Source organism: Jatropha curcas, chromosome 6 (genome assembly GCF_041381405.1).
Source record: "Jatropha curcas cultivar XTBG-Jc1 chromosome 6, XTBG_Jcur_1.0, whole genome shotgun sequence".
NCBI classification, from domain to species: Eukaryota; Viridiplantae; Streptophyta; class Magnoliopsida; order Malpighiales; family Euphorbiaceae; genus Jatropha; species Jatropha curcas.
The window spans coordinates 27,197,721-27,216,781 of record NC_143156.1 but is presented as its reverse complement, the minus strand read 5'-3'; the positions used below and the strand labels follow the sequence as shown (position 1 = coordinate 27,216,781).

Sequence of the window (19,061 nt, the reverse complement as noted above, 5' to 3'; positions counted from 1 at the left end):
GTTTTGTAATAAAATGAATTTTTATTTTTAATTTGTTTAAGTATATTAGCGTTGTGATATTATATACATAGTAATATAATAAAAAAAATCATATAGATTAGTTGTATTTATTACCTAAAAAATAATCAGTTTTAATTAATAATGTTTTTTATGTATTAGAATATTTTATATAATAATAATACATATAAGATTATGATTTGATTTAATTTAGTCCTATAAATAATTGACAATCCTATATATATATAAAATTGAATATAAAAAATATTCTCTTGAAATTTTATTTTCAAAATATCTTCTTTTTTTTTTTTTATAAAAACACAATATCACTTGTGAATGACATTAGCATATGAGCCAACTTGATTTAAAATATACAACTATAATTTAAATTTAACTTGAAATCACTTTATGAGTTGACTAGAGCTATTTTTAGTAGCATTTAACTGTACAATCTTAAAATGAATGTATTGCTTATGATTGCTATCTCTTGGTTTCATCAATAATTCTTTTTATTTATTTATTATGTTCAGATGAATAATAAGAACCGATAGTTGAATTACTGAAAACGGACCGTAAAAACGGACACAGGGCCTGAACACATTCGTGGAGCTATCAGAAAAAAAATAGTTCAATTACTAAAAATATAATATCAATATGCATGAAATCTATCAATCGTTGGATCACGTGCACATGGGAACTCATGTGCACACAATAATTTCTGTTCCCATATTCATTTAGAAGGTGTTTAGGTGTGGCTGGGCATGGTTTCATTTTGAACCAAAATCAAACTGGATACTAGAAATGGTTTGAATCAGACCAGTTAGAACCAGTTGAGAAAGATTCCTAGATTTTGAATTGGTTCCAGAAAATTTCGGCTTGAAAAACCATTGAGCCATAATTGACTAGAAAACCTAACCGGTAGAATCTGCTGGATTTTGGGAGGACCAGCTGGACTGGTTGGAGTTGAAACCGAAATTAAAATCGGAAGAACCAATTCGTTTCGAACTGGTGGATGGGCCTAATAATAATGCATGTGTTCGTGTAATTGTTAGTCATCTTTGATAATGGAACCCTGCAAGGTTTATTAACTGCTCAAAACAGTTTGAACACGTGGAAGCATCTAATGGACAAAGTACATGTGTTTCTTTCTTTCAAAAAAGAGTTGAACTACATAACTCTCTCTCTCCCCTCATTAAAATTAAGAAAATCATTCAACAATCTCAATTCTATATATATATAAATTACTTCTATTTGCTTTACCCATCTACGTATCTGGAATTATATTCCTCAATTGTTTATTCAAGATTTATGATAATGAATGAAAAACTATGAGTTTTACTCTTTCAAAAAAAAAAAAAAACTGAAAAATCTCGTATTTTCCTTTTCTAAGGATGGTTTGTGATCTTATCCTAAAGAAAATGATGCTTATTGTCTTAATAATGACTTTGGTTTTCCTTTATTTATTAAGAATATTAATAAAAAAAATATAAAAATTTTAACACTTAATTGAGATGTGAAATAGTTGAAATTCCAGTGGTAAGTGCGTTTACGATCTAACAATGGATTCATGTTCAAATCTTTTTTTTTTTTTTTTTAGTTTAGTTTCAATTAAACTGATGAAATAGAAAATTGAACTTTTATTTTTTATAAAAATTAAATTAAAATATAATTAATAGGAGATCAAACTAAAATATTTTGATTTGATTCGGTTGGATTTAGTTAATTTGGTAATCTAGAAATTTCAATGAATTATTAAATATTTATTGGTTGAATTTGCTTACCGATGTAACTTACCATAAATAATATATTAGTTAGTTTGTTTTGCATCTTTCTTTCTCTGCCAAGTAACATAGTTTTAGCAATTTCAATTCAGTTGGGTGAAATCAAATTTTTTGTATAAAAAATTAAAATTAAAGTAATTAAAAATTATAAAATTGATTAATCAAATTGAATCGAAAAGTTGAAAAATTAAAGTTGACTCATCGTTTAAAGGGAGATTTTTCATTATGTAGCTTAGAATAATATTTCTATAATTTATCTTCCAATAAATCAAAAAGGAAAAAACTAATATAAGAAATATAAATCCTTGTAAAATTTAAAAGAGAAATTGTCTAGTAATCTAAGTATGAGTGCCAAAGTGATTATAAATTGTTTTAGTCAGTATTTAACATTTAGTCTGTCAATAAATATTTTTAATTAAATATAGTAAATAAAAAGGTTAGAACAATAACTTAAAATTAAATACTTAACTCTTAAAAATAATTCAATAATAATGTAAAAATGTACATCATCGAAAGAATTTGAAATAAATACTATCTCAATTCTAAGCATGAAAACACATGCACAAATTTAAAAAAAAAAAAAAACTCATAATTAATGTTGGTCTAATTTATATTGGAACTCTGAGATTTCAGATTCGAGATTTCTCCGTTACAAGAGTTTTTCATAATTTGGTGAGCAAAGGTGAAAAGTATTTTGTTGTTTAGCCTACCATATTCTTTTGGCCCAGGTGGTAATTTGGTTGGCCTTTTTATTTATATGGAGAATAAAAAATCTCGAATTTTAATAATCTCGTAGATGTGTTCACCTGTTTCGTAAGCCAATTTCAACCTATAAGAGGTAAAAGATGGAGGACGAATAAGCAAGAGATTTGAAAGTGTTGATTTCGATTTGAAAGAGGCACCTTGATAAATGAGAGGCCATGAAGAAATATTTGACTGTTTTAGATTGTGGATTCGCCCAACTTGTATGGGGCCCTAATAAATAGAACTCACTCTCTAGGGTTTGTTGGAATGGGACGCGCGAGTCTTTTTTTTTTTTTTTTTTTTTTGTTAAAAAAGGTAACAAATGAGCATATTATATTTTCAGCCCAAATTCAAGGGGCATTTTGTCAAAAAAGTTCGAATGGTGACCTAATTTTGTTTTTGAAATTTAATCCAATTGTCCACTCCCAGCTTCATGTAGTTCATTCTGTTGACATATTTATAATTTTAAATAATAAGTTAAGAAACGCCGCCGCTTGCGGTGCAGCAGCCATACTTCATTCTGAACTCCTACTCTATCTTCTTTTTTTTTTATATATATATATATATAGTGGACTACTATTTTGTTGCATGATGTACACAAAATTAAAAATAAAATTATAAAAAACAAAAATTCATTTTTTAGGTAAACCAATAGTACTAATCATTTGCATTGAACATTATACACAAAATTAATTAATGCGAACAAAATATTGTAATGATCAAGTGCAAGTCATAAATTATATGGAGGCATGGTCCTTCCTTGTCCATACATTCCAACCCATTTATGTATGGGGTGAAAATTCCATATCACAAATTATAATACAGTCTTTGAAATCCTCCCTAACATGTTAGCATGTGCCACTGTATCCAATATTAAATTAAATAACATTAAGTAAACATTATTTTATTATTAAAATAATATATTACAGATAATTTTTATTAGTATTAAATTTTTATTTAAAAAAATATATAAATCTTATTTAATATTTTAATTTTATTGGTTAAAATAAAGGTAATTAATTTTAATTGTTCATATTAATTTTCTATGTAAATTTAAATCTTATTGGATAAAATAAGATATTATATTATATAATATATAAAGTATATATTAAATATGGTAAGAATATAATATTTTATTTAAAAATTTTAATTTTATTGGTTAAAAAATAAAGATAATATATTTTTATTGGTTATATTAACTTTCTATTTAAATTTAAATTTTATTGGATAAACTAAAGAATTATATTATATATTAAATAACGTATCTATTAAATATAATAAAAATATAATATTTTAAAAAAATTTAATCTTATTTTGTAATGTAATTTAATTTTGATTGGTTATATTATACTATTTAAGGTACATATTAAATGTGGTTAAAATATAATATATTTAATTATTATTTTTAATAAAATTTTAATTTGATTGATTATAATTATTTGTGTGATTTATTTTGCAAAGAATAAACATAATTTATTATTATTTATCAAGGAATATATATAAGATTTATTTTTCAATATGAATATTGCATTAGTAACAAAATTGTTCTTCATAATGAAAAATTTATTGGTAAAAAAATTACATATTTTTAGTGTTTAAACTAATGCAACAATAAAAATTTATAATTTCAATTGACAAAATATGGAAGCTAATATTGATTTTTCATATCTTAGTAATATAAATAATCTATGATATTATATTATACATAAAAAATTAAATTAATTAAATTTAAATTATTATAAAAAAATTTACATTGCTTAAGTCGTCAAGACCTTTTGATTTACACTAAATTACCTTAACTTAAGTAGCCTACGAGGAGTCCATTTATTCTTTAACTTAAGATTTACACTGAAGATGGAGGATGAATAAGCAAGAGATTTATTCTTTAACTTAAGTAGGACTCACTCTCTTGGGTTTGTTGGAATGGGACGCGCCCTCCCAAGGAAGAAAGAAAATGTGCATTTTGTGCCTTTTTTGCCCAAGTGATGGGTCTTTTTTTTTTTGGTAAAAAATGGGTATATTATATTTTCAGCCCGAATTCAAGGGGCATTTTGGAACTTCTTTCATTTATTTAAGATGACCAAACTCTTTCATCTAGATCAACTTGCGTTGGGACGAATACATCATTTAATTCATGAATTTTGACAAATAAAATTTTGTGACACTTTGAACTATAAAATCGATTTTGTGGCATTCTGAACTTCATTTTTTGTAATAATTTCACACATTCTTATATTAAAAATAGTAAATTTTAAGGTTTTTTACTTTTATATGTAAAATATTGATTTGATATGTGGTTAATATAACTTTTGCAACAATAATTTTACATGTTTTAAGTTTTCAATAAGTGTTTAATCGATGTAATTTTATTAGTTAAAATATTCAATAGGTCAAAATAAAAGTTGAGGGCGCCATAAAATTTTGTTGTGAAAAGTATATGGGTGAATTTATGTATTCGGTCACTTGCATTGGTATTATCTCCGGTTACATAATGTGTGTGTGAGGAAATGAATAGGGCAAATTGAGATTGTCGAAAAATGTGCCGAATTAATAAAAATATTATTTAATATTTTAATTTTATTGGTTAAAAATAAAGGTAATTAATTTTAATTGTTCATATTAATTTTCTATATAAATTTAAATCTTATTGGATAAAATAAGATATTATATTATATAATAAATAAAGTATATATTAAATATGGTAAGAATATAATATTTTTTAAAAAATTTTAATTTTATTGGTTAAAAAATAAAGATAATATATTTTTATTGGTTATATTAACTTTCTATTTAAATTTAAATTTTATTGGATAAAATAAAGAATTATATTATATATTAAATAACGTATATATTAAATATAATAAAAATATAATATTTTTAAAAAATTTAATCTTATTTTTTAATGTAATTTAATTTTGATTGGTTATATTATACTATTTAAGGTACATGTTAAATGTGATAAAAATATAATATATTTAATTATTATTTTTAATAAAATTTTAATTTGATTGGTTATAATTATTTGTGTAATTTATTTTGCAAAGAATAAACATAATTTATTATTATTTATCAAGGAATATATATAAGATTTGTTTATTTGACATGAAATGAAAATAAAACTCATTAGAAACATATATAATATATAAAAATATGGTATAACATATTATACTAACAAACCATATAACACGTCGAAAGGAATTTTTTTTTTCTCAAAAAAAGCAATTATAAAATTAACTATATACTCATAGACTTTAGCAAAAAGTAAAAAAGAAAAAATCAAAATTATAAACATAATATAAATTCAAAACATAAATTAAGTCAAATTAATCCTCTTGAAAACATTTTCTTACGTGATATTTTATTCTCATATTATATTATATTATTTATTTAACATATTTTATTTTCAATATTTATTTATTGTATTGCTTTTACACTTTTAAATAACTTATTTTGAAAATTAATTCATTTTTAGTTGATTTGTGTTTTATTTCCTTAATTCGTCTACACCCAATGGAACAATGATAAGAAAATAAAATTTTCAATATATATTGCATTAGTAACAGAATTGTTCTTCATAATGAAAAATTTATTGGTACAAAAATTACATATTTTTAGTGTTTTTTAAACTAATGCAGCAATAAAAATTTATAATTTCAATTGACAAAATATGGAAGCTAATATTGATTTCTCATATCTTAGTAATATAAATAATCTATGATATTATATTATACATAAAAAAAATTACATTGCTTAATAAATAATTTTATTTTTTAAAAAAACTTAATTTTCAAATTATAATAATGTTTACAAATTTATTCTTTTCTTAACAAATCATCAAGGCCTTTTGATTTACACTAAATTATCTTAACTTAAGTAGCCTTCGAGGAGTACATTTATTCTTTCCGCATTAGCTTTTAATGGTATACCGACCGTAGGTATTTTACTATCAAATAATTATTGCTTGATTTCTATTTTTTTTTTTAAAAAAAAAAAAATTGATTGACTGATTTTTTTATTCTTTTTAAGAGTTTGTATTCTAAACTCAGAAAATGAGAATTACAAAAGAAAAAGCTTAGTGTGGGTCCTTTCCAAGTTTTGCAACACTTAATTGCCATTCATCTCCATCAAAAGGAAAAAAGAAATAGAAAGCATTAAGTGGCATTCCATTAGCATTCCATTCCATTGGCATTCCATTGAAATAGAACAAAACAACTTCTACTTTTATTAAATTAAATTTTTGAAAATTCCAGTTTAAAAATTTAGAGTTATGAAATTTAGTAAAAGAAATGTAATAAAAAGACAAAATGAGTCATTAAAATGTCTTTCTTTTTTATATCTTCTTTTTACCTCTATATAGCCGATACAATCACCCTATACTCTCATCACAAACCCTTCCATTGTTTTCCTCTGCTCTTAACTATCGAGAAGCAACAATGCGTTCATCAACTACAAAACTGCTCAGCCTCAATGCCATTAAAATGTCAATCTTGATCTTGCTCCTCATTTTTATCCTCAACTCTAATCACATGGTAACTGCGACAACTCTGCATCACAGTAATAAGCAAACACTTGCTGCTAATGAGAAGAAGGCGGTGGCCGTTCCAGACAAAGCAACGCCACAAAATTCTGCACCCAACCCATGCACTTACCTTCCTGTAACAGATCCTAAAAAGTGTGGAAAGCATTAGAATCTTAATTACAGCAAGTCATCAACTTCACATGGATATTCTGCGGGTACTTGAATAATTATTGTTATTAGATTATGTTTTATTTTGAGAAGTTATTCAAATAAAATCTCGTGTTGTATATATTTTATAAAAGTTCAACAAAATTCCAACAATAATGGACCTCAGGCCCAAGCATGAATATATGGAGCCTGAAGTTTGTAGGCAAACACATTTGCAGGCGGTGGTGGGTGCAGCATATAAAAAGAGGGGCCAATTGAAGTTTATAGGCCCAAGCATGAATCTATGGATTGATTCTGTTGGATTAGTTAATTTGGTAACCGATGTAACTTAGCATAAATAATGTATTAGTTAGTTTGTTTTGCATCTCTCTTTCTCTGCCAAGTAACATAGTTTTAGCAATTTCAATTCAGTTGGGTGAAATCAAATTTTTTGTATAAAAAATTAAAATTAAAGTAATTGAAAATTATAAAATTGATTACCTGTCCAAACAAAATGAGCTCTTACTCTTCTTCTTTCACTCTTTGCCTCTGCTACTGCTTTCCTAATCGTCCCCATGATCACCACTAGCTTCAATCTCTACATCACAATTTTCTTCCTCTTTCTTGCATTGTTTTCTTTATGGGTTTCTTAAAAAATGAAACACCTAAACACCTAATTTGCACATGCAAATGCTGTTTATATTCTTTTCTTCAAAACCCATCTGAGAATGACGGATTTTTGTTTGTTTTAAGCTTTTTATAGTCCTGGTAATTGTATAAGTTGATAAAAATTGACTTATAGGACTGGACAGAGTTCTTGAATTTGTGGGGTCTTTTATGTTTGCTGTTTGTATAGTTATAGTAGCAGTGGCAGTGGAAACATATAGAGGAGAAAAATGATAGGGTCAGGGATAAATTTGGTGATGACTGTTATAGGATTTGCTGTTAGTACTATGTTTATAGTATTTGTGTGCACCCGTTTAATTTGTGCTCGGATTCAGTTAAACGCATCAAGACGCTCATTTCCTATTACTTCCAGATCTGATCTTAGCATTGTAAGCATTTCTTTCCCATTCAATGCTCAATTCATTTTGCTTTTCTCTCTTTTCTGGTTTTTTTTTTTTTTAAATTTTAAATTTTTCTCCTTTCTTTCTCCTGGGTTCGTGTGGCTTACATATTCAAGTAACTGTTTTTGTATGCCATAACTTACACTTTACAGTTCTATGTATGGTAATTGAAATTGGGTTCTTAGGATTTTCGATTTTCTGTTTATTTGTGTGGAATTCTGAATTGAGTAATTATTTGGGTAGACTGGGCTTGGATTTTGCTTCTAAAGTTATTATGGTACTTCTTTTAATTGAATTTTTTTTTTTCTGAAGTCATTATGCTTCTTATTTTATTCTCTCTAACAGCTTTGGAAATGAAATAGGAAGGAAAATAGACATCTGATCTTCCAAGATTCCCATTCCTTATTATTTCCAGATAAAGTATAATTTAGTAATCTTAAAATTTATTTTCTTATTTTCTAAAATTAGATTCCTAGATTAAATTCCTATTGTTCAAATATAAAATTATTGTAAAACAAACAGCAAGATAGAATCTATTCCAGCAATTATATTCTGTTCCATTTTTAGAGCAAACCAAGTAGAATTTTTCGTTTATTTTCAGTTATTAGTTTCATATAGTATTTGGTTTCAAATTTGGAATTCTATTGTTTACTGCCATATAAAGCTATCTTGAACATGCTAAATGATGAAATTTCCCAGACTTAAACATCGTTTTTCCAAAAAATTTTTAAATGTATTGAAATTAGAAGCTTAACTAGTGTTCTCAACATCTGTGCTACAGCTGGAACGAGGATCACATGGGCTTGAGCCTGTGATTGTTGCAAACTTTCCAACTAAGAAGTACAATGATGAACTTTTCTTGGCATCAGAAGATGCACAGTATGTTCTTTTTCACCCAGTTTATATTTCTGTTTGATGCTTTATAATCTGGATCATATGCTGTGAACTTCGTGGACAGATTTGGGTTCTCTTGAAATTCTTATAAATGCCCAAAATTTGCGATGTCTCTTACAAGTTGATGCTTTTTGCCTTTTTGTTTCTTTTGGTGATGTCTATTGATAAGGGATTGTTTTGAACTGAACAACAGAGATAGTAACTATTTCATTTTTGAAATATTGTGCATTTTTCAAACAAGCATTAGCTTAAGTTGCCAGTGTTTCGTATGCTCACACCCAGGTAATGGTGTTGGATGCATGTGCATCTTACAGGTTAGTTCCAATTTTATCATGTCAAGTTCTTTTTGGTTGGTGTTTAGAACGCTAAAATGAGAGGTACCTTGATAAATGAGAGGCCACGAAGAAATATTTGACTGTTTTAGATTGTGGATTCGCCCAACTTGTATTTGGGCCCTAATAGATAGAACTCACTCTCTTGGGTTTGTTAGGAATGGGACGCGCCCTGACCAAGGAAGAAAATGTGCATTTTGAACCTTTTAAGATGACCAAACTCTTTCATCTGGATCAACTTGCGTTGGCACGAATTCATCATTTAATCCATTAACTTTGACGAATAAAACTTTATAACACCTTAAACTATAAAATTGACTTTGTAGTACTCGAAAACTTCACTTTTTGTACTAATTTCACATATTTTTATATTAAAAACAGTAAATTTTAATGTTTTTAACTTTTATATATAAAATATTGATTTGATAAGTAATTAATACAACTTTTGGAAAAATAATTTTTCTTGCTTTTAAGTTTTCAATAAGTGTTTAATCGATGTAATTTTATAAGTTAAAGTGTTTAACGGATCAAAATAATAGTCGAGAATACTATAAAATTTTTTTTGTGAAAAATACACGAGGAATTTAAATATTCAATCACTTGCATTGGTATTATCTACAGTTACATAATGTGTGTGTGTGTGTGGAGAAATGAATGGGGCAAATTGAGATTGTCGAAAAATGTGCTGAATTAATAAAAATTTTATTTAGGATTTTAATTTTATTGGTTAAAAATAAAGGTAATTTGATTTTAATTGCTCATATTAATTTTCTATATAAATTTAAATTTTATGGATAGAATAAGATATTACATTATATAATATATAAGTATGTATTAAATATGGTAAGAGTATAATATTTTTAAAAAATTTTGATTTTATTGGTTAAAAAATAAAGATAATATATTTTATTGGTTAGATTAACTATCTATTTAAATTTAAATTTTATTGGATAGACTAAAGAATTATATTACATATTAAATAATTTATATATTAAATATAATAAAAATATAATATTTTTAAAAGTTTCAATTTTATTTTATAATGTAATTTAATTTTGATTGGTTATATTATACTATTTAAGGTACATATTAAATATGAAAAAAATATAATATATTTAATTAATATTATTATTAATAAAAATTTAATTTGATCGGTTATAATTATTTGTGTAATTTATTTTGTAAAGAATAAACATAATTTATTATTATTATTTATCAAGGATTATACATAAGATTTATTTATTTAATATGAAACGAAAATAAAACTCACTAGAAATATATATAATGTATAAAATTATGTCATAACATATTATACTAGCAAACCATATAACACGTTGAAAGAAATCTTTTTCTCAAAAAAAGCAATTATAAAATTAATTTTATACTCATATACTTTAACAAAAATTAAAAAAGAAAAAAACAATATCGTAATACAATATAAATTCAAAACATAAAGTAAGTCAAATTAATCCTGGTTTTGAAAAAATTTTCTTGCGTGATATTTTATTCTCATTTTATATTATATTATTTATTTAACATATTTTATTTTCAATATTTATTTACTTTATTGCTTTTACACTTTTAAGTAACTTATTTTGAAAATTAATTCTTTTTTAGTTGATTTGTGTTTTATTTCCTTAATTCTTCTACACCCTAATGAAACAATGATAAGAAAATACATTTCTCACTTTGAATATTGCATTAGTAACAGAACTGTTCTTCATAATGAAAAATTCATTGGTACAAAATTACATATTTTTAGTGTTTTTTAAACTAAATGCAATAATAAAAATTTATAATTTCAATTACAAAATATGGAAGCTAATATTGATTTCTCATATGTTAGTAATATAAATAATCTATGATATTATATTATACACAAGAAAAAATTAAATTAATTAAATTTAAATTATTATAAAAAAATTTACATTGCTTAATAAATAATTGTGTTTTAAAAAAAACATAGTTGTCAAATCATAATAATGTTTATAAATTTATTCTTTCGTTAACAAGTCATCGAGGCGTTTTGATTTACGTCAAAGTGCCATAACTTTTTTTTTCTTTTATTTTTAACTCAAATAGCCTTCGTGAGCTTTTAAAGATATACGACCATAGGTATTTAACTATCAAATAATTATTGATTGATTTCTTTTTTTTTTTTTTAAAATTTGATTGATTGATTGTTTTTTTTTTATCCTTTTTAAGAGTTTGTATTCCAAACTCATAAAATCAGAATTAAAAAAAAACTTAACGTTCATCCTTTCTAAATTTGTATTCTAAACATTAACTTAACATCTAATAGTTAATTCAAACACTAAATATTACAAAAAAAATAGCGTGTAATATTTTGACCGATTTAAAAAGTTGTTATCCAACATATACATAACATTAATATTTCTTTCACTAAAAAAAATAAGGACATGATGATTTGTCACTCTCATGGCAGTGGGTGGGCAGTGGACTTTGCTTTGCTTTGCTTTCAACTACCACCAACACATTTTATTTTACAATAAAATAAACTCAAGCATTAGCACTTTATGTTGTTTAATATTCTGATATAAACTCTTAAGTCTTAACAAAATAAATTAATCTTATCTCCAAATCTCATCTGACTAAGACTTGTAAAAATAGAACCTAGCTATGTTCCTCCTTCCTCTAACACCAGGGCTTAAGTGCAATACAACAGAAAACAATGCTTAAAATAATCTATGGTATGGGTTTTAATATATATTTCTTTTTATTTATATCAAAGTGATGTTTAGTACCACAAAATAAAAATAAATAATATTTTTTTTCTAATGTTGAATAATATATGTATTAAAAATTGTAATTTATCAGTTATCACTTCAAATAAATTTAATTATTAGGTATTGAAAATTTTAATTTTAAGTACCCAAATGTGTTGACAATATACTTAAGATAGTTACATATTTTCCAAGCTAAAAAATAAATATTTAATAATAATAGAGTTTCAATTCATAAATGGGTCAAGTAATTTAATTAGAAGATAAATTTCAATATATGGTTTTGTAATAAAATGAATTTTTATTATTAATTTGTTTAAGTATATTAGCGTTGTGATATTATATACATAGTAACATAATAAAAAAAAAATCATATAGATTAGTTGTATTTATTACCTAAAAAATTATAAGTTTTAATTAATAATGTTTTTTATGTATTAGAATATTTTATATAATAATAATATATATAAGATTATGATTTAATTTAATTTAATCCTATAATTAATTGACAATCCTCTATATATATATATAATTGAATATAAAAAATATTCTCCTGAAATTTTATTTTCAAAATATCTATTTTTTTTTTGTAAAAACATGGTATCACTTGGGACTGACATTAGCATATGAGCCAACTTGATTTAAAATCTACAATTATAATTTAAATTTAACTTGAAATCACTTTATGAGTTGACTAGGGATTTATTGTAGCTATTTTTAGTAGCGTTTAGATGTTAGCTATTTTAATAGTTTTTCATAAAACGTAAAATCTAAACATTACATGAATTCACCTTTTATAATACGGTATCTTAACCTCTAAAGTTAGTTTAAATGCTTTGTCATCGAACACTATAAAAAATTACATTTAACCGATTAAAACATTAAAAGCTACTTAAAAAAAACTTTTAGTAATCCGTTTGCAATTTAAAGCAATTTAACTAGAATCCATTTAAAAAAAAAAAAAAAAAGAAAGAATATGACTAAGAACTATTCAAACACGAAATATCATGAGCCTAAAGTGATCTGATCCGAACTTGACCCATCCATAGGCCACTTGTCCAAAAATAAAGAAAATGATTCAATTGTGAAATTGAGAATCTGCTTTTTTGCTAGTGAGATATTATTATGTTTGGAACTTGAGAGACAAATTAAGATATTTTGAGCCATTTCTCAACTCGTGATTTTGATTTATTCATAGTAAAAGGGTAAACAAAATATCTCAAACTATTATTTTCCATTTTAATTTTTTGCTTTGAAAGTGAGATGGAGAGTTTAAAATGCTATTGTCAAAAAACTTTTCATATCTTCAACCACCAAGCAAATAATACTTTACTCGAATTCAAGTTTGAAAAACCAAGCTCAAAACCGATTTGGATTTGAAAAGTTAAGCTCAAGTTCAGATAGTTACAAAAAATCATTTACATGCTCGAATTAGAGTTCGAGCTTAACTGATCAAGCTTATCGAAAGGTTTATTTTTTAAAATTAAGTTTCAAGCAGCTCATGATCGATTTATCTTGTTTATCTTTATGTTTTTAAGTGAAATTTAAAATATCTGAGACTTATATATAATATCGAAAATAACTTCATATGTGCCAAAACAATAATAAAAATAACCCTTTTATCAAATAATTAAAATAAGGGTAATTATATCTAGAAATTAGCATATTGCATCTTTGAGGCTATTAAAAAACTTGTTTAAAATATTAGAGTCTCTCAAACAAAAATTTTGTAAAATCTTTTAGAGATCATAATTTTTTTTTTCAATGAAGTAATAATTTACAATAATATGTATATTTAAAATTTTTACTTACTTCCTGCCACTTGACCACTTGCTAGGTAAGACAGCGAAAGGCAAAAAATGGATTGAAAAAAAATATAAAAATGACTGATTCTTCCCTTAAAAAAAGGAAAAGTCTCATACTTTCATTTTCTAATGATGGTTTGTGATCTTATCCTAAAGAAAATGATGCTTATTGTCTTAATAATGACTTTGGTTTTCCTTTATTTATTAAGAATATTAATAAAAAAATATAAAAATTTTAACACTTAATTGAAACGTGAAATAGTTAAAATTTCAGTGGTAGGTGCGTTTTATAACCTGATAATAGATCTATGTTTGAATCTCTCTCCTATAGTTTAATTTCAATTAAATTGATGAAATAGAAAATTGAACTTTATTTTTTATAAAAATTAAATTAAAATATAATTAATAGGAGATCAAATTGAAATATTTTGATTTTGATTCGATTCGATTTAATTAATTTGGTAACCGAACTGTGGAAACTTCAATGAATTATTAAATATTTATTGGTTGAATTTGGTAACCGATGTAACTTAGCATAAATAATATATTAGTTAGTTAGTTTTGCATCTCTCTTTCTCTGCCAAGTAACATAGTTTTAGCAAATTTCAATTCAGTTGGGTGAAATCAAATTTTTTGTATAAAAAATTAAAATTAAAGTAATTGAAAATTATAAAATTGATTAATCAAATTGAATCGAAAATTTGAAAAATTAAATTTAATCGGCTCGGTTTTATATTTTAATTAAAATTGATATATGCACATCCCTCTCAATGATAATTTTTTTTTATTTCTATAATTTATCTTCCAATAAATCAAAAAGGAAAAAATTAATATAAGAAATATAAATCCTTGTAAAATTTAAAAGAGAAATTGTCTAGTAATTTAAGTATGAGTGCCAAAGTGATTATAAATTGTTTTAGTCAGTATTTCACATTTAGTCTATAAATAAATATTTTTAATTAAATACAGTAAATATAAAGGTTAGAACAACAATTTAAAATTCAATACTTAACTCTTAAAAATAATTCAATAATAATGTAAAAATGTACATCATCGGAAGAATTTTAACTAAATACTATCTCAATTCTAAGCATGAAAACACATTCACAAATTTAAAAAAAAAAAAAAATCCTAATTAATGTTGGTCTAATTTATATGGGAACTTTGAGATTTCATATTCAAGACTTCTCTGTCACGAGAGTTTTTTATAATTTGGTGAGCAAAAGAGAAAATTATTTTGTTGTTTAGCTTTCAATATTCTTTTGGTCCAGGTACTAGTTTGGTTGATCTTCTCATTTATGTGGAGAGTATGGAATTTCGAGTTTGAATCCTCTCAACCACAGTTGTTTTCACCCGTTTCGCAAGCCAAATTTGGCCCAGGCCTCCAATGAATTAAAAAAAAAAAAACTCTTAAAAATTGTAAAGTTTATAATTAAAATATTCAATTTATTTGATTGCTAATATATTTAGTTATTGATTACTAAATACCAAATGCTTGCATTAAAAAATAATGTTGGATGTTATAAAAAAAAAAAAAAATTTTTAAAAAACACGACCCATTTGGATCCCTCATAGTGAGGGCATTCGCATCAGTCTATATAGTCAAAAGTTCAAAACACAAAAACACTGCATTTAACTCCCTTTAATCACCCTTAAATCTCGCATCTTAATCACTCCGTCCCTTCCCTAGATTTCCTCATCCATTTCTCTCTCCTCTGTCCAAACAAAATGAGCTCTTACTCTTCTTCTTTCACTCTTTGCCTCTGCTACTGCTTTCCTAATCGTCCCCATGATCACCACTAGCTTCAATCTCTACATCACAATTTTCTTCCTCTTTCTTGCATTGTTTTCTTTATGGGTTTCTTAAAAAATGAAACACCTAAACACCTAATTTGCACATGCAAATGCTGTTTATATTCTTTTCTTCAAAACCCATTTGAGAATAACGGATTTTTGTTTGTTTTAAGCTTTTTATAGTCCTGGTAATTATATAAGTTGATAAAAATTGAATTATAGGACTGGACAAAGTTCTTGAATTTGTGGGGTCTTTTATGTTTACTGTTTGTATAGTTATAGTACCAGTGGCAGTGGAAACATATAGAGGAGAAAAATGATAGGGTCAGGGATAAATTTGGTGATGACTGTTATAGGATTTGCTGTTAGTACTATGTTTATAGTATTTGTGTGCACCCGTTTAATTTGCGCTCGGATTCAGTTAAACGCATCAAGACGCTCATTTCCTATTACATCCAGATCTGATCTTAGCATTGTAAGCGTTTCTTTCCCATTCAATGCACAATTCACTTTGCTTTTCTCTCTTTTCTGTTTTTTTTTTTTTCTTTAAATTTTAAAATTTTCTCCTTTCTTTCTTCGGGGTTCGTGTGACTTACACATATTCAAGTAACTGTTTTTGTATGCCATAACTTACACTTTACAGTTCTATGTATGGTAATTGAAATTGGGTTCTTAGGATTTTCGATTTTCTGTTTATTTGGGTGGAATTCTGAATCGAGTAATTATTTGGGTAGACTCGGCTTGGATTTTGATTCTAAAGTTATTATGGTACTTCTTTTAATTGAATTTTTTTTTCTGAAGTCATTATGCTTCTTATTTTATTCTCTCAAACAGCTTTGGAAATGAAATAGGAAGGATAATAGACATCTCATCTTCCAAGATTCCCATTCCTTATTTTTTCCAGATAAAGTATAATTTAGTAATCTTAAAATTTATTTTCTTATTTTCTAAAATTAGATTCCTAGATTAAATTCCTATTGTTCAAATATAAAATTATTGTAAAACAAACAGCAAGATAGAATCTATTCCAGCAATTATATTCTGTTCCATTTTTAGAGCAAACCAAGTAGAATTTTTTGTTTATTTTCAGTTATTAGTTTCATATAGTATTTGGTTTCAAATTTGGAAATCTATTATTAACTGCCATATAAAGCTATCTAGAACATGCTAAATGATGAAATTTCCCAGACTTAAACATCGTTTTTCCAACAAAATTTTAAATGTATTTGAAATTAGAAGCTTAACTAGTGTTCTCAACATCTGTGCTACAGCTGGAACGAGGATCACATGGGCTTGAGCCTGTAATTGTTGCAAACTTTCCAACGAAGAAGTACAATGATGAACTTTTCTTGGCATCAGAAGATGCACAGTATGTTCTTTTTCACCCAGTTTATATTTCTGTTTGATGCTTTATACTCTGGATCATATGCTGTGAACTTTGTGGACAGATTTGGGTTCTCTTGATATTCTTATAAATGCCCAAAATTTGCAATGTCTCTTACAAGTTGATGCTTTTTGCCTTTTTGTTTCTTTTGGTGATGTCTATTGATAAGGGATTGTTTTTAACTGAACAACAAAGATATTAACTATTTCATTTTTGAAATATTGTGCATTTTTCAAGCAAGCATTAGCTTAAGTTGTCAGTGTTTTGTATGCTCACACCCAGGTAACGGTGTTGGATACATGTGCATCTTACAGGTTAGTTGCAATTTTATCATGTCAAGTTCTTTTTGGTTGGTGTTTAGAACACTAAAATTGTGCCATCTAAGTGGCACCCCTTGTTTGATGTTTCTAACTTGAAATGTTATCTTAATATTGTACATTTGTATTTGGCAACTGGCAATCTATATATTGCAGCTGAATTTGACCTTTTCTTTTGGTCAAATATCCCATTGATCTTGTGCAAGAAAATATGAATTAATTGTACTGTTCTGGGGCTATGTCTACTAATTCAGAATGCCTTAGAAAGGATTTATACTGATTTTGTTTTCTTTATTCGTGATATTAAAAAGACAACCTATAAAACTGCTTCCCAAAAAGCATCTGAAATTGGATAACCATAACAGATAACATAAGAGTTCTCTAACAAGATATGTCCTTGTTGTATTTATGTTTATATTATGTGTAATGATTACAATAGAGCCTGCAAGCAAAACTTGAGGTTTGAAGTGTGCCTATAAATTACTGTCTGAACATGATGAACACACCTTTGAAATTGATTGGTACCTAGCACATGGATTGAATTATTGGCATTTTATTATAATAAAGAATTAGTTCCCTTAGATTATTTAGACTGAAATTACTTATTGTAAGTTTCATCAAAGAACTGCATCCTGCTAAAATTTGCTATGCTTACTTCAAGTCATTGATATTGTAAAATCTCTGTTAGCAACAAACTTGTTGGAAATGCTTTGCATTTATATTATTTTGCAATTTCTCAAATTCTTGCTATAAAGCAGTGAGTTACTGCATACGTGGCAGATGCACAGTTTGCCTTGCTGAATACCACTGTGAGGACAACTTGCGGATTCTCCCCTATTGTGGGCACTCCTTCCATGTTACTTGCATAGACATTTGGTTACAGCAGCATTCCACTTGTCCTATTTGTCGAATATCATTGCGTGAAATTCCCGAGAAAAAGCATATGATGCAACCCTTGTTCAGCTCAGCTATTCGTGCTCCGTATGGCACAGAGTCCTTTGATGCCCACTCGTACAACTGCTTGTTGACGGCACATGGGCTTTCGTCAAGAACCCATGATAACCTAGTCAATGACTCCATTCAAGAGAGTCATTGTGTGTCCGAGGGCCATGAAGCCGAAGCTGGAGAAAATTTATCCTCCATAACAGAGGGTAATGAGATCATAAAAAGCTCGGGAAACAAGCATGTAGAGAGCCCCTCCAACCCATAAATCTTCAGGCGTCAAAGTCAAAACCGAAATCTGGAGCCTGCATTCATTGTCACTTTCAAATTTACAGAGTTCAAATACTCATATTATGAAGTTCAAAAGGTTGGTACTGAAATATTTCCATGAAGTTTATTTCTCTTCACTGTAAATATTACATATGTGATTTAATTTTTACTCTTTGCCTTGCAACAGTAGCTGGTTTGTGGGCAGTTTTGTTAGTTAGTTTCGGTTGTAAAACTAGAATCATTTCTAAAATGTTTGAATGAGGTAATAATTCTTTCTGCTCTCTTTCTTTCCATGTGCACTATCCAATCAACATCAACAGTTGG

General features: G+C 26.2%; 1 protein-coding gene across 1 annotated transcript; it reads left to right on the top strand.

Annotated features, from left to right (window-relative positions):
* The first annotated feature begins 15,647 nt into the window (after window positions 1-15,647).
* On the top strand, window positions 15,648-19,018 carry LOC105648162 (RING-H2 finger protein ATL38). Its single transcript, XM_012234470.4, has 3 exons — window positions 15,648-16,299; window positions 17,096-17,193; window positions 18,306-19,018. The coding sequence occupies exons 1-3, from the start codon at window positions 16,141-16,143 to the stop codon at window positions 18,733-18,735; spliced, it is 687 nt and encodes a 228-aa protein (XP_012089860.2). The 5' UTR covers window positions 15,648-16,140; the 3' UTR covers window positions 18,736-19,018.
* Window positions 19,019-19,061: the final 43 nt, after the last annotated feature.